Raw genomic sequence first — 15,938 nt, 5'->3', positions numbered from 1 at the left:
GCGGTAAAGGCCGATTGATTTTCATCGATTCAGAGAAAAAATAAAGGAAAGATGTGAACACCGGGAAACTTTCCTCGGTGCACATGCAGAGAAACGCTTTTATTTTTCACAACTGGCTGCGAGCCGTGCATGCGTGGCAGCCGCCAGTCAATGCCTCGCCTGTGGCTGCATATGCGCAGCAAACGGGAAAGAAATAAATATGGAACACTCTCTCGAAGGAAGCGAGCATTGCTACGAGAAAGACAGTCCGGAATTGAGCGTGTATCGCGGAAGGAAGCGCACGCGCAAGAAAAGGAAGAGACACAACAGGCGGAGTTTTGTTGTCCCTGTTCTGCGGGCTTGGCCTTTCTTCTTCTTCTCGCCGCCCTCTCGGTTTTGCCCCGTGCCTCGGAAGAACCCTTGGCTTTCAGCGCGTAGCAGGCGTCAGATCAATCACATGGGCCAGACAGTTCAAAAAACCAGCGACGCGTTTTAAGCGTTCAAAGAAGGATTTTCCACAAAATATGTCGCTCGTGGGACAAAGAAGAAGAAGAACATGTGCGGTGCAACTTCTCGAGCGCCTCCGATCCTGGAGGATGGACGATGGTGGTAGCTTCCCGATCTCCCCGATGTCTTCAACAGATATGCTTCGCACCTCAACGGACATATGCCACATTATTACCACAATCATGGGATGTATAACGGTAAGGTTATACAACCTCGTGACATGACACACGAAACAAAATTCACGTATTTTCTGTTCGAAACAAGCAAGCGTAATACAAAGGTCATGTTATCCGGAGACGTATGCAGGCGTCTGGTGTGCGAAGAGGACTATGGGGAAATAAACGATCGCTGCTTATAGATCCTGCCGTCGGTGTTTATTTTGACATCGCTTTCATGTTTCCTTTCCTCTCGCTCCGACTTTTCCGCCACATGCCTTACACTGCATGAACTTTGCCCTGCTACATTCGCGTGCGTGTCATGCTAACCCACCAAATCATTGAACTCACATGAACTCGAGTAAGGTCCCGCAGCCTAAGCGCGGGAACACCACCAATACATCATCATTCATAAGTGAATTGTTGTTGTTCTCTCTCTGTCTCTCGTATTTATTGCGCATAATCTTTACGCCGCACCACCATTACATTATAGTATTTGCGTGCCCCTATGGGCCCCTAATTCCGTACGCCAACAGTCCAGTAGGACCCGGTAAGAATCCTGGACGAGGCGTACAAAATATTCACAAGAAACAATGTTCATCTTGCAATATCTGTTACTCCCGGCTGATAGAACTTCTTTGGTTTGTACACCATATGCACATGCTCATACAGAACCATCACTGCAGTGACCGCAGTGCGGACCAGTGCAGTGTCTTCAGGATGGACAGATGTTTCTTTTTTTTTTTGATTCCGTGTTAGCGCCGCGAAGCAACTGTGGCTATGAGCGGCGTACAGATGTGGACAGATGGAGAGAGGACAGCAAGGAGGAGTGGCGGACAGGGAGTTAGTATGCGTCCTGGGCCGACTTTACGGGGAACTGCGCCGACATTCGTCTGGAAAGTCTTCGGAAAACCCAGGGAAAACCTCGGACAGCACAGCGGGTGGTAGGATTCGAACCCACCACCTCCCAGTCTTCAGCACGACCTGGATGGATGGATGTTTGAAGGGAAACATGATGATTGTGAGTTCGACATATCCTTCTACTCCGTAGCACTACCGCTTGGCATACACAATCGCCACTGCCGCACCAACTTTCGACCTGGGGACGTAAACTTGGATTAATGACGCGAAGATCACAACATAAATTCCATTAGAAGTCTGATCTGTAAACATGGTATGCCACACCAATGACGGGTGTCCCGTCAACAGTCCCTTCAGTAACAACCAAAATGTCGCAGTAAAAAACACCGCGAAGACTTCAGAAAAATGTTGATCTCAATGAAAAGGCAGATAACGGCATCGTGTGCAGCTTTTATGGCAATTTGTTCTACGCGTTTAACAATGCGTGCTTCTAGAAGAGTAGGAACCCTAAACTTACGTCTTTTTATGCTATAGCTTCCGAATTGACAGCGACAACGGGAGACACGTACTTCGACCTATCTCTCCTCTTCAGTAGCAGCAAAGGCATCTTTCTTGCAATTCTATTATGGGCTGAAACCAGTGGGAAGGATGGTCGTGCCCAACTTTTGATGGAACACCGGATGGGCGCGTGACAGTCGAGCAGTTTGTCACGAATGCACGCTACACCAAAAGGGGGAGACACATAAAATGCAAAAAGAAAAAGAAAAAAGATCCGATGCGAAAACGTAAAGATATGAGAAGCGTGGCCCAACAAAATAACAGCATGCTCAGCATTCAACTGCGCAAAGAAGAAGATACCCGCCTAGGAGGAAGAGGAGGAGGGGGAGGAGAAACCCGAACGGGAAAAGGCGGAAAGAAGGAAAAAAAAACGAGCCAAGTACACAACGCGATAACAAAGCGGTTCTCTAAAAATGAGAAAGTTTCCACTATCGGATATGCGCTCCCCTCTTCATTTTCTGCGGTGCGCGCGTTGACAGGCGTTGCCCGTTTATTACTGGTAGGTTTGCTGTTCTAATAGAGTGTAACGATGGGGCTGAGCGCCGCCAAAAGTGCGAAGATAAGCGCTCTGCTTACGTCTGATGTCGCTTATTTTGCCCATCCTCCCCACGCATATATTTTCCTGGTTTTGAGCAAAAAAAAAAAGAAAACAAATAAAAATAAACGGGTTTACCAGGAAGTGATTCATTAGCTTACTTTCCAGCGAGAGACGCAAGTTTACCCGGCTCGTCGTATTTCTCTACCGGGCGGCTTCGGTGGCCGAGTGCGTCATTATGATTGTTCGCCAGGAAAATCGCACTCGTGCTTATCTTGGCACAAATGTTTTCCATGTCGTTGTGAAAACAAACGACTGACGCATCTTCGCGATGTCATCATGCGGATCTGAACTGAAAACACTGAACGAAACGTCGCATGATTGATGTACTTCTTTCCTTTCTTTTTCATGTGAGCATAGCGTGGTTCGATGAGGCTCATGGAGGGACAATGTGTTGTGTAGCGGTTGCATTTCGACTGTGTGCACACACCTATCATAGCGGGTAATTCTGTGCATTCAATTTGGTTTGCACTAATGACTCGCAAAAGACCACGATGTTCCTCTTTCCTCTCTCTCTCTCTCTCTCTGTTTTATCCCTCTGAATCAACGATACCAGTTTTAGTTTATATCGTTTAGCAACATCATGCCTTGAGTGCGGAAGTTTCATATTCGGAAATTACCACCTTCTGATGAGTCCGGGCTAGTCCTGAACAATTTCATAAAATTGCTCATAAAATGATATTTGAGACTTTAGTGTACTTACAGTTGTACTACCCATGCGCCACACAAAGAAGAGAGCGCAATGTGTGGGTGGCCCGTACAAAATGTTAGAATGTGATAGGTCAGCTACCAGTGTTTGAAAATGAACGCGCGGTATCGTCATGGTGTGCCGCCATAGGTATTATATGACAGTCTTGTCATATAAATACCGTACAATATTATATTAAGAGAAGATTCTCAAGACTAGTCCCTCGTCCTGAGGCCCTTAAAGGTACTCTGAGGTACTGAAAGGGGCCATGAAGAGGTCCTCAAAACTTTTCTAAGCCTATGTGATGCATTCCTGGCCGCTACTACATTCACCATGCGGAGTATGAAGCAAACACTGGTTAGAATGATGGAGATATTAAATAAATACACCTGCAAAATAAAAAAAAAAAGAAAAGAAACGTCTGTTGCGACCCAACCGTTGCCGGCGTGACGGAGAAGCTAGACATGACGTCAGAAGCAGGTAACCTTCCCCGCTGGCGGACTGGCTTGGTGCAACCTTGGAGTGGGCAAATAAATACACGTGACCTCAGGCCGCTTAGTGGGTGTATCGGGCGGTCGCTGAACGCTTTCTGCATGTGAACTGAGCCATCGCTGAATGCAATATGGCAAAAATCGCATATATTTCAGATAAAAGTTTACCTTGAGAGCCATTCTTCATGGTCACCTTCACATGCACAACTTCCTATGCACAATATCACGTTGCATGAGTATGATGTAAGTATTACAGCATGTGCGATGAAAATCATGCACTACAGGATCTGAGACGTCGCAGGGGAGCGTTCTTTGTAATCGACTTTACCGGGCTAAACAGACAGACATTCTTTCAAATCAACGTTTGGGTCAATATACAGAAGGTTTTTATCGTCAGCGTGCAGTCTGAGAAGTTTCGATACCTGCCCACACATGTGTCCTATAGTTTGTGCGTTTGATAAAAAGGTGTGGAAGCAAGGATTCACCATACCCACTGATTGATTAATTGTCGATCAATCAAGATGTGGAAGCTTTCGAAGAATGCACCACATTATAAAGTGTTTTTGAATGCGGTTTAGCCAAGTGCATTGGCGTCAAGGAAATACGGAGTCATCACTGCACATTGCGCAACGCACTGTTTCGATTCTGAGCTTGCGCATTGACGACCTCGTATTCTTTCGGGCCCAACGCGCTTGCATACCCTATTCTGTAACTCTCTGTATTATCAGCGACATTTACCTTCTATGACTGAACGACCATAGTCGTGATCAACTTAGGAAGGAAAGAAATCTAGTCCATCAGCTCTCAAAATATTACTGCGTCGCTGATAGGATGGCTGGACACCAGAGAGGTCACGGTCACTCCTCCGCCAGATAATGTAATCCATCATACTCGCTATTGGCACATGACACAACACTGCGTGGTGGCGCTGCAGTATTTCTCCTGGCGCGCTATTGCATCTGCCTCTCTCCAACGGCGTATGTAGTTGACTGACTAGATTTCTTTTCCTTCATAAGTTGAACACTATTTATTCACAGCAACATCTACAGCGACTGACAGCAGATTTTAAACCCTACATACGAGATTACAAATATTACAAGCACTGTGTTAGAGATAGTGTGCGAAGTAGTAAGATAGTGTAGAAGTATAGCAGTGAGGAAACGTATATCCCAAATAAATGACAAGTCAGTGAGAATCGGACCATGCCTATATACAAAATATAAAGGGGAAGGTTGCCGTTCAAGTCAATAACGAAGCATGTGAGGTCAACACGTGCAATCTACGGGAAACGTCGAGCAAATGCCACGGTTTTATATAGTGTTAAAAGACGCCTACCTTCGAGTCGGTCAACTATGCAGTCATCCTTCCAAGGCATGCCCACGAAGCATTCCTCAAGAACACGTATTCAAAAGCAAATGCTTGACGCACATGCGTAATACTGACCTCCATATAGCGTCGAACATATTCCACGTCTCTATCTCCATATCCTTCGACCATAGCAGCCCCTGTCTGCGTCCCGTCTTATTCGACCTCTCCCTCTTCGACGGCTCGTCATGTTCGCTAAAAAGTGCCATTTTTAATCCTCTTAGCGCCAGCGTGCTCGTTATCTTCTTTCACATTTGTAGGCCCGTTCCTTCGGACGGAATTTTTAATGCCCCGAAGAGCGTCTGTTTGCCTTGACACGGCGAAGGAGTGTTCGCCGGGGATTTCTGTCAGGCCAATGCAAATATACACCTTATCTTCTGGGGAAGGAGCGTCAAAAATCGGTAATGAACTGTCGTCTCCGCCAGTCTTCCTTAGATGTGCCTCGGATATTCCCCCGAGTGAAAGGGTTTGTAAATTTGTTTTCATTTCTCCGCTGATAGGGCTGTCGGGCGCTTTTTTATGATTATCACGAAAGGTGCTACTCCGCCAATTTGTCTCGTACTGCGTCTCATTTCTTTGCCGGTTCCCATCACGTTATTGAAGCTTTTACTCGTCTGGCGGCTGATAGGCGCTGGGGGCACGGTGCAACTTAAATGATGAAATCTTGGAATACAGAACGATGAAAGAGAGAGATTTCGCCTTGGCGAGCAATATGGGCCGTTCTATTTCGAATACCGGGCCCCCCATGCCTCCAGCTCTAGATTGGTACAGTGCTGGACAAAAGTTTACGGAACATGCTCCGGCGCATTCCTTCCTCAAAGTGACACGCTAGCAGAGAATGGGACCGTACGGACTTATAGACATGTGCCTAGGTAACCCAGTCATCTGTTTGTGAGTCCGGTGTTATTCGCCACTAGCGTGCCACCCTGAGGAAGGAGTGCGCTGGAGCGTGTTCTCTAGTCTTTTGTCCAGCACTGTCCATATCCACGGCGACATGGATGACGTGAAGCACGTCTTATTCTACTGCGAACGCTACCCTGGAGCCTGTTGCGGTCGGAATGGGCAGCGCTATAGACAACCGGTCTTCCGGGGTACTCGCTACACTAGGGCCGTGGCAGCCCCAAGTCAGGCATCGGGCGTGGCGCCCCAGTGTAAAATATTTCCAGCATACCCACGCGAACACGTTGTTGCGCATCACGAAGAAATTAGAACTTAGCGGTCACCCACAGTATTCTCGCACGCGCATAAGATATCCCACTCTCCTCTCTTTTTCACTCGATCATTTGCGTCCCTGACAGTTCATCATTAACCCCACCAAACCCTAGTGGTTGTTGTGCTGTCAACTGTCTGTGTGCGTCCTGGGGTAGCCGACTCCACATTCGTGCCACAATCTCATTTATTTTTATTTTCAGTCCAACCTAATTATAGTACATATCAACGTACATTTATTTGCGCCCTAGCGGCTACAGCACCCCAAATAACTACGAACACTTCAAACGTCTTTCCGTGGGGGGTGCTAAGTATGTCATCATCAGTTTTAGTTTTATTTGCCCAAATTTACAGACGTCGTTTACTCAGTTTGTTCCGGTACATTGTTTGACGTTTTTTGGCGCAACAACATCGGTGTTCGGTACACTGTAAGCGCTGGAGAAGAGAATACAACAAATACAACATCGAAATCGTAACTTGCTCTATAGAAGCGTTTGCATTTCCTAAAACATCACCATCACTCACATCCCCACTTCTTCCCCCTGTATCACATCACCTATAGCAACAGTATTCAAATGTTTGCAAGGCAAGTTATAGCTTAAGGGTAATGCTTCTTGTAATGCCTCTTCTGAGGCTCTTCAGGTAAATAAATGAAATGAAATGAAAAAGAATGCGATGCTTCATGTCCAACGCGACGTCCAATCTCACCTAATTAGCACATTAAAATAGAATAAGGTATAACATTGTTCCAATAGTAAACGCGGATACATGGAGCGTAATGTTGGAAAACGAACGGAGACGAAGACTTTCATCACACAAACATTATAAGGCGATTAAATTAGCGAAACTATATTTTGAAAAAAGCAAGGTGCAATTCGTACACAAAGAAGCGAACACCTCCCATTTTGGTTAGTCGTACCGTACCTTGCAGGCACTACCATCGTCATCGAATAACTATCCATGCAGACTCCGCAAAGGAGTAGAAGGCAATGGAACGCACGCGGGCCACCTGTAAAGGATACTCCTCCTCTTTGCGACGTGGAACGAGGTGAAGTTACCTTCACAAACTGGCTCGGAAACGTTCGCGCATGTTGTAGCTGTTGCTGTCATATAAAAGTGCAGCTACAGGAAAAGCGCAAGACTTATGCGCTCTACAAACAAGGGCTGACGTAGTTTGATGGTGCTCATATGTCGCTTAGCTAATTTTGAACTCGTCATTCGATGAAGTTATGTCGTCAAAAGTGTAGACGACTCATAGCCGCTAAAGTTTTATATACATAGCTATACATATATTTACTCTAACGTACTGCAACGAATACGTAGACGTAACAAACAAAAAGAATCAGGATAACGTGCGTAGGTTGAGTTTCCTACGCACTATCTGAAACTGACCAAAAAGGGTACACAACTGTAATGCCACTTGTCAGTCCTTGTCAATGCTTCATCCCACTAATAGAATAGGGATCCACGGACTTTTTCGGTTCGCAATATTCGCTGGTGCATGCTCAGATAACTGAATAAAATAAGTGGATTGGAATGGTTTACCAGTGGAATTCTTTGCGACTTGTTTCGATTATTCATCATCATCACCATCCAGTGGAAAAATTTCCAGCAATGTACTTTAGTAGGTGCAGGCTGGCCCCACACGCTTGAACCGGTTTCTTCTTTTCGATCTTCTTGGCTGCCTGCAATAAATCAACACCAGGATCAAAGTGGCTGGATGGAATGCCAGACTCGAATACAACACTGGTGCCTATGTACTGTCTATGTACGTGTAGCACATTCGCACTGCACGCATATCCATGCGTACGTGCGTAGAGCTACCAGTACAGCAATACACTTACCAATTCATAGCCGAGCTATGCTAAGCTACTGTTTGCCTCATGGGAGCTGAAAGCGCATGAGTTGAATCAGCCGAACTTGGAGTGAGTAAGAGCAGAGAGGAACAATTTGTAGAGCGGAGGCTACTTGATGCATTGAAGCGTTCAGGGGTTTGTCTGCGATGGTGCGTCGGAACAACGGGTTCGGGGCTTGACTTTGATGGAGATGGATGGACGCACAGGCGGCTGTCAGGGCCGCGGCCCCAACCACGGCCGCTGACAGCGCCACCCGCGTCACATGATCGCAACGCGCACACCACTTTCAAGTGGCAGCCTCCCAACACAGGGAAAATATACATCCGCATGCAAGGAAGTTTGGGAAAGGCACTTCTACACCGAGGGTGTACGCCGTTGACAGCGCCATGCCCATGGCAAGTGGGCGACCTCTATCTGGAATTGTCAGATTGTTCGGCGCAAGAGCGTCCAAGCAGTCTTAGGTGATTAGGAAGTATTCGGTGAACGTCATGTAAACGGTGAACTTCGTGAGCCTGTTTCGTAACAATGTTGAAACGTAGGAGCTAATCAGTGCGTATATAAGATGGTAGCGGTGGCTCCTGCGTACTAGAATACACATACCAGTCGTTATCACACTTGCCCCTTTACTTTTACATCAACGTGTTTTCTTATGCTGAGTCAACATACAACGTTCAAAACTTCAGCCGAACAAGTTTCATAAATACCCGAGTGACCGGACTGTCGACGTAACTGCAGCGCTAGCCATCAGTTCCACACGTGCGCTGTAATCTGTGCCCTACGTATTCAGTCGCGATTCTACATTCCAACAGTGTTTCCAACAGTGTCAACTAAATCCTCATTCTTCTTCGACTCGCTTTTGTCGTCCGCAGACCCGACAGGCAAGGACTGGCACTCGAAACCTTACATGCGGAACCAAAAGTTATAATCGCGTACTCCCAAAGCTCTCCGCATGTGCCTTCTTTATATTTCACTTGTACATGTCTCCGCTGTCTGAGTCGGTACGAGAAATCGTTAGTTTCATTATGAGACGAAGCCAGTCAGCCATGCGCGCTGTTGGAGTCAGAACCCGGCGTCGAGAGAAGGAAACTGGGGGAGGTGCAGACCCCGCGTTTTTATATCAAGACAACCCTCGCTGCCGAAAAGAGCAGAAAGGAGGAGCATTTAATTTGCTTTCGATCCAAGAAAAGGCTGTGCGCCGTGCTTCAAACTACTGGGACGCGTTAGCAGGTTTACGCTTCACGGAGTTTCGCTCCCTCCTCCCTTAACTTCGCTCCTCAGCCGACCTGAACGGAATGCTCCCCCCCCTCTTTTCTTCCTTTTGCGATAGTCATTGGTTTACGAATTTCTTCGTCGAGAAAAAAAAACAAAACAAAGAACGCGCCTGTGTTTCTTCACCAAGCAGGACTTCTCGTCTCGTCGTCCCCAATGAGAGGAAGAAGGGGCCCAAAAAGGATATTATACAGATTAGAAGATACGTTGCTGGAAGAGCGCGATAGCGCATGGGCTAAGGAGGAGAGAGATCAGGCTTAGAAGAAAAGAAAGGAAGGGAAAAAAAATAAAGAAGAAAAGCACGGGCTTTCGTAGCGAATGGTCCGTCGATGAAGTCAGAAGCCGTGTGATGAGAGGGAGAAGGAATCAGCAGCAGGAAACGGCGCTTCAGTTTAGAAAAAGACGCGCGAAGCATTCGGAACTTCTAATGAAAACGATAATTAGCTCGATTCAATGATCTCGAAAATGAAAATTTGTCCGCGCAAGGCCTCGGCGCACCGCCCCTTCCTTCCTCCTAAAGAAATAATCCGATGCACTCTGTCTTCCTCTTGGATGGTTGATACTCCAATTTCACAGCCGCTTCTCTCTTCGATGCTCACTTTTTCGTCAAGCATTTTGTTTTATATGGCAGCTAAAGAAGAGCGTGCGCAACCTTCCTTTTTAATTTCTTTTTTCTTTCAAACAGCGTATCGTCCCACGAGGATCTTTACATCGTTAAGGAAATGAACGTCGCCCGAATGCAAATACTCTTCCGAACCTTTGAAAAGAAAAAAAGGAAGCCAAGTGCGACATAAACTTTAAGCCCAAGGCGATTTTGTTCCTGCAGATACTGCACTCATAATTCCTCATGGTGTTTTGGGACGTGTATGACGATGCCAATACTTGGAACGGTTCACATCAATGTTTATATCTTATTTCTTTTTTTTTCTTTTTTTCGCTAGGCAAGCTGTGCCTGCGTTTGTCGGCTTATGTGTTTTTAGTTTCCAGGGATCTGAGGGCACGGTCTATGCGAGAGTGAAGCAACGCTTTCTTTCCGTTCCCCAGGTAGCACCAGGTGGCAGGGAGCAACGAGGAACGCTCTCTCATTTTTCTGTGTGTATTTCATTTAGAGCTCTCTGAGCTGAAGTGCCACCAGCTGGAAATTCGATCGAAAGCGTAGAACGGAGTTGCTGCGATTTCGTGAAAGTGGATGGAAGCCGTATTCGCTCATGGCAGACATCGGTGTTAAAGAAGTGACGAGTCGTCGTTTGGTTATATTGGGAATTACCACAACCTGCATATGAACTTTAAATTATTTAGGCGCGACCTACGTCTCCATTTTCTTTCTTTTTATATCCATCTGCCCTTCCAGTTGTCGCTGCGCCACAAAACTCACAATCATCATCATCATCACCGTCCGCCCTTCCATCGTTTTGAATTTTCAAGCATTAATGACTCACATAACTTTTGTTTATTTGCGTGTTAGCGCCGCGAAGCAACTGTGGCTATGAGCGACGTATAGACGTGAACAGATGCAGAGAGAACAGCAGCAAGGGGTGGGGGGCCAGACATAGTTGGGCGATGGTGATGAGATAAAGAAAAAATGGGGATGTGGGCCGTGACAGAGTCGGACTGGCTACCCCAGTACGCCTACACACGGTGAATACAAATGATGAACGGGTTGAAGTGATTAAGTCCAACGTGTAGTTGAAAAGGTTCAAACGAGTGAGTGTAAAATGTCAAACAAGAAGAGGAATTACTCTGGGAGCACAAAATGCACGCACTTAGCAAGTCATAGACGGATAGAATGTCCATAAGCCCTGTTGTACGTCGAAAATCTTCAAGCGCCATCAGCGCCTTGTCGGAAGACTGAGGTCCTCACAGTTTCGCGATGTCGAAAGCTCGGGAGTCCACACGAGACAGGCTCGTCTCTAAAACCCTTCGAGTGTCAACGTATTTTCGACACCTGAGAACGATGTGTTCTACGTCCTCTACAACGCCATACCCACTGCAATTCGGATAATCACGCTTGCACAAAACTTTGTGCTTTTGTCACGTGACGCCTTGCTCACACTTACTTTTTAGTGCTTTCGTAATACCAGTAGAACAGTGCCAGCTAAATACAGCTGGCGTTTAAGGGGCGGATCCAGACCCTCGCTTTGGGGTGGGGGTGGCGGTTTCTCTGTCGAAGCCCATAGCTGGGGAGGGGAGAGGGGGAAATGTAATGTGTAACCTAGCGTTGGAGGGGGGGGGGTAGATCGCCCAAATGCCCCGTGATCCACCACTGCGTTTAACGCATGTCACCCAACCTTGGTAACCTCACGTTAACATGTGGAGGTGCTTGCTATGTACTACCCTGTAGTGAAACGGAAAATGAATTGATCTATGAAAATGAACGTGTCAGCTTGGCATGCTGCACTAACGCCGGTGCTATAATAATTCGTATTTTATATATTTTCAGAAAATGGAGAGAACGGGATGCCGCGACGACTGCGCACCGCCTACACCAACACGCAGCTTCTGGAGTTGGAAAAGGAGTTCCACTTCAATAAGTACCTGTGTCGGCCTCGGCGGATCGAGATCGCCGCGTCGCTCGACCTCACAGAGCGCCAAGTCAAAGTGTGGTTCCAGAACCGGAGGATGAAGCACAAGCGACAGACGATGATGAGCAAGCAGGACGACAAGGGCGGCGGAGACAGCAACGCGGCCTCCGAAGGCGAGGTCTCTGCCGACGCAGTCGACAAAATGTCCAACATTGGCGGCGGTGGCGGCAGCCCAGTTGAAGAGCCAGTTCGGGGAGGTGATGGCTGCTGTCCTGTGCGGGCGGCGGCCTCTTCGCCTTCGGGCTCGGAGCCAGACGTGGACTCCAAGCCCCACTTACACGCGGGGCTCCTAGCGACCCCGTCACCCGCGCGGTCCGACAAGACCCCGACCCCCGGCACAAAATCTGGAGACGGTGGATTCTCCGAGCGGCCCAGCCCGCTTGGCCGCGCACTCAGTCCCGCGCATGGCGGTCCTCGCTCTTCGACGAGCCTCTGTGCGATGCCGAAGCCTTCCCTCTGCTCCCTGGACAACGGTCTGTGTCAGCAGAGGGTCGCCAGCCCCTCGGCTTATCCTTGTCCGACCACGCGTGTCGCTTCTTCTCCGAACTGCCAGCTGCCGCAGCAGCAGATGTTTGCCAACCACTGCGATCGCACAGTACCGCAATCGTACGGTGGACCTTGTGGGCCGAGAGGTCAAATGTCGCCTGGTGCAGCTCCTTACTGCACCTATCGAGCGCCTAACGCCCAGACAACCGTCAACGGAGTCAATACCTTTAAGGGAAGTACTATGTATTACCATCAACAGCCACAGAACCAAACGGGCGCAGCCATGGCAACAACGCCAAGTAATTGTGGGACGATGTATCCAGTCGCTCAAACCGGTCAAACAGCTGCTATGCGTTCTGGTGTGCCGCAGCATCAGCAAGCGAGGCAGCATCATACACAACAACAACAGACTGTGCAAACACAGCAACAGTCCACGGTCCCGCAGCATCATCACCAGCAGGCGGAACCAGGGCCATACATGTACGGCATGGACGGCATGAATTCCACGACTTCCCCCCAAACGTACATGGGGGATTACAGGGGCAACAGCCAGGACTACAACCGCACGTATGGCAGCGGATACCCAACAGAAAACGGTAGCATGGAGGACAGTCCGTACAGGATGAACAGTGTCAACGGGAACAACGGTTATAACTACAGCTACAGCAGCGAAGATTGTTATAGCTCTGAAGAGAGCCATAACATGAGTCATCAAAACGGCGATTCCAGTATGTATTATGACATGACCAACAGCAGTGGGTCGGCGACCACACGAACATCCGATTATAACTCCTCTGGTGGTAAACCACAGCAGCAGCAGCACCAAGCGTACCAATCCCAAAATAACTATTACGATGTGCAGCAAAACGGGGTGGCAAGCTCCACCCCGAATTATAACCCTTCTCCCGAGCACTTCAATGGCCAGAGCTCGTCAGACAGCGACATTAACTTTAACAACTTCTATTACGACTCCAACGGTTACTCTGGTCCTGCTTCGTGTGGTTCGAATGAGTTCAGCTTCCTGACGAACATAGCAAACGAGTACGCAACTCCCGAATATTATCAACTGAGCTGACTGCAAGACATCGAGTGAACGCTCGGAGTGCAAGTGGTGTCCAGGACAGCCAGTGGCCGACAGTGATTGCACGCGAGGTTATCATGTGTGCGGCTCGGGCGTGGCGAAATTCGAACTTGATGATGCTCGAGTAAAACAAAAATTCGTGCGAGATATACCGCGCGGGCGCGTAGCAACAGCTGTCGCCTAGCACTGCCTACAAACACATAAGTATTGTTTCAGAAGCAATACGCATTTTGTCCACCATGCTGGTGGTCGTCTCTTCTCTCAGCGGTGTTAAAATTTTTTCTTCGAGTCATCTGTCTGTCTAAAGCACCACCCTCACTGATTTCATCGTTTGCAAGGCAGTCTTTAATCTGACCTTTCAATGTTTCAGAAGCAGTTCCATACTTGCAGAAGACAGCCGACAAGGCTGCCTTACAAACCTTCAATGTTTCCTTGCAAAGTGCAATACAAAACCAACCAGTCTTGGAAATTAATGCATGTTCCTCGGAAGCGAATGATAATTACTGTGATTCTACATTATTTTGTTTATACACATGTACATATTGCGTTTTATTACAGTTATAAGAGAAACGTTACTGTGCAATCTTGCCAAATTCAAAACCACATGGAATAATGCATGTTCCACTAAAATATATTGTGTTTGTAAATACATATGAACTGTCCCTTAAACCTCGAAGTGACAGCTTTTGTCAAAATCATCACAAAAGAGAGCACCAAAGGGCGAGAGTATAGCTTTTAAATATCGCATACTCCATGCTTTGTGTTGTTTCCTTGTATAGTTGGTACTTGTACAGATTGCAGGTGTATATGGTGTTTTCAGTGTCCAGAAGAGTAGTTTGTACATATTGTTATCTAAAGACAACATATTTTGTTTGTCAGTGTCATATTTGAGTGAGAATACTAAATATAAATATACGTACACATATGTGCATATATTTACAGTAAAGCAAGCTCTGTGCAGTCAAGCGCACGTATAGACGAAAGCTCACACACTGATCCCAACGTAGAATGCTTGTGCACAAGCGCTAATCTGAATGAAATTATGTCTGTCAAACAAAACAGAAAAGACTCTTTTTTCCACCTGCACCACCCTCCCACCCTCACAAAAGATGAATTTCATAATAAATGTTCACACTGGCCTAGAGAAAACATGCTTGTCATCATTTTGGGACATTTCGTCAAGGTAATGTTTCTCACTGAAAGAAACGGCGACAACACTTCAATGTGCTGCATGCCGTAGCTCAGGGTCCTCAAACTCAAAGGGAGACGCGGTCTGCGTCGAACTTTGACTGCAGCAGCTATACAGAAATAGAAATGGCCGTAGTTACCAGAGAGCACTTGTGGCAACTGGCAATGCCGAGTGGATAAAACAAATTGCTTAGTGTTCTAACTTGAAAACAGAAACAGAAACGGCAGAGAGAGAGAGAGAGAGAGAGAGAAAGAAGGAGATTAGGAGACATACTACATAGACTCCGATCATGCTACGACCACCGTGTCGTCCCCTTGAGATTGAGGAGCTCCGGAACAAAGGTGAAAGGTGAAATGAACTATGAGACACTGGGTGGTTTCTAGGCTTTCTACATTAACAGGACACGTAAAATTCTTAAACGCAATGACTCCGTTCGAACTTTTGTGCGGGTAACACTTAGTGGGACTTCTCCAACCATGTGATGTCCAGTTTTGGCTTACCGACGTGGTCAGTTGTAGCTACACTCTTGCTGCGGCCAAGTGAGGAATTAATGAGGAGTCTCTTCTGGCCATCCACAAAGTTCTAGTCCGAGTGACTCCGCTATATAGACTACCTGTCTTGCTAATTTCACAGACACAAGAACAGCGACTGCAGTGTATTCTAGCACCGGAGCTTAAGGGTGTGTGTCTGCGTCCCGAGGGCTGCGGAAACGCGGATGGTGATGATAGCAGAAGCACGCGAAATACTCATTGAAGTTTTACTGCAGGGAGAGAGACTATTTGCCACTACTTGCGCCTGAGAGCTCACCACCGCCGCCATCCACTAATAGCAAAAGTTTGTCGCTGGAAGCAAAGTAACGCACACAAATATTTCATGGAAGCCAAACCAAAGGTTCCACCGTTTTCTGCAAAATCAGCGGTGCCCACGACGCCCGTGCTCTCTATGCTCCAAACGTGGTGGTGGTGAAAGGGACCGCTGTTGTCGGCCTCAGAGAGGTGGGCAACGTCATGACTGACGCCCTGGGGGAATGTGCGTCCTGGGCCGACCTCTAAGGCTTGTTTGCCGAC

General features: G+C 47.4%; 1 protein-coding gene and 1 long non-coding RNA gene across 4 annotated transcripts in view; one reads left to right on the top strand and one right to left on the bottom strand.

Moving 5' to 3' along the window:
* Window positions 1–14,811, top strand: part of LOC135386059 (homeotic protein proboscipedia-like) — a 54,632-nt gene extending 39,821 nt beyond the window's left edge. For both annotated transcript variants that reach the window (XM_064615781.1, XM_064615780.1), the window contains one exon: window positions 11,974–14,811. In XM_064615781.1, the coding sequence (XP_064471851.1) occupies window positions 11,974–13,676 (1,703 nt within the window). In that variant the 3' untranslated portion in view covers window positions 13,677–14,811. The remainder of the gene's footprint in view (window positions 1–11,973) is intronic.
* LOC135386060 (uncharacterized) overlaps window positions 1–15,938 on the bottom strand; it is a 100,267-nt gene that overhangs the window by 80,015 nt on the left and 4,314 nt on the right. The window contains exons 2-3 of one of the 2 annotated variants that reach the window (XR_010420577.1): window positions 7,954–8,093; window positions 6,605–6,843 (exon numbers count right to left, since the gene is read on the bottom strand). This is a non-coding gene — a long non-coding RNA (uncharacterized LOC135386060). Of the gene's footprint in view, window positions 1–6,604; window positions 6,844–7,953; window positions 8,094–15,938 lie in introns of those variants that run through there. The other variant, XR_010420576.1, reaches the window with a different exon arrangement.

Source organism: Ornithodoros turicata, chromosome 2 (genome assembly GCF_037126465.1).
Source record: "Ornithodoros turicata isolate Travis chromosome 2, ASM3712646v1, whole genome shotgun sequence".
Taxonomy (NCBI): domain Eukaryota; kingdom Metazoa; phylum Arthropoda; class Arachnida; order Ixodida; family Argasidae; genus Ornithodoros; species Ornithodoros turicata.
Note: the sequence above shows the minus strand (reverse complement) of the source record. Positions and strands in the feature narration are given on the sequence as shown.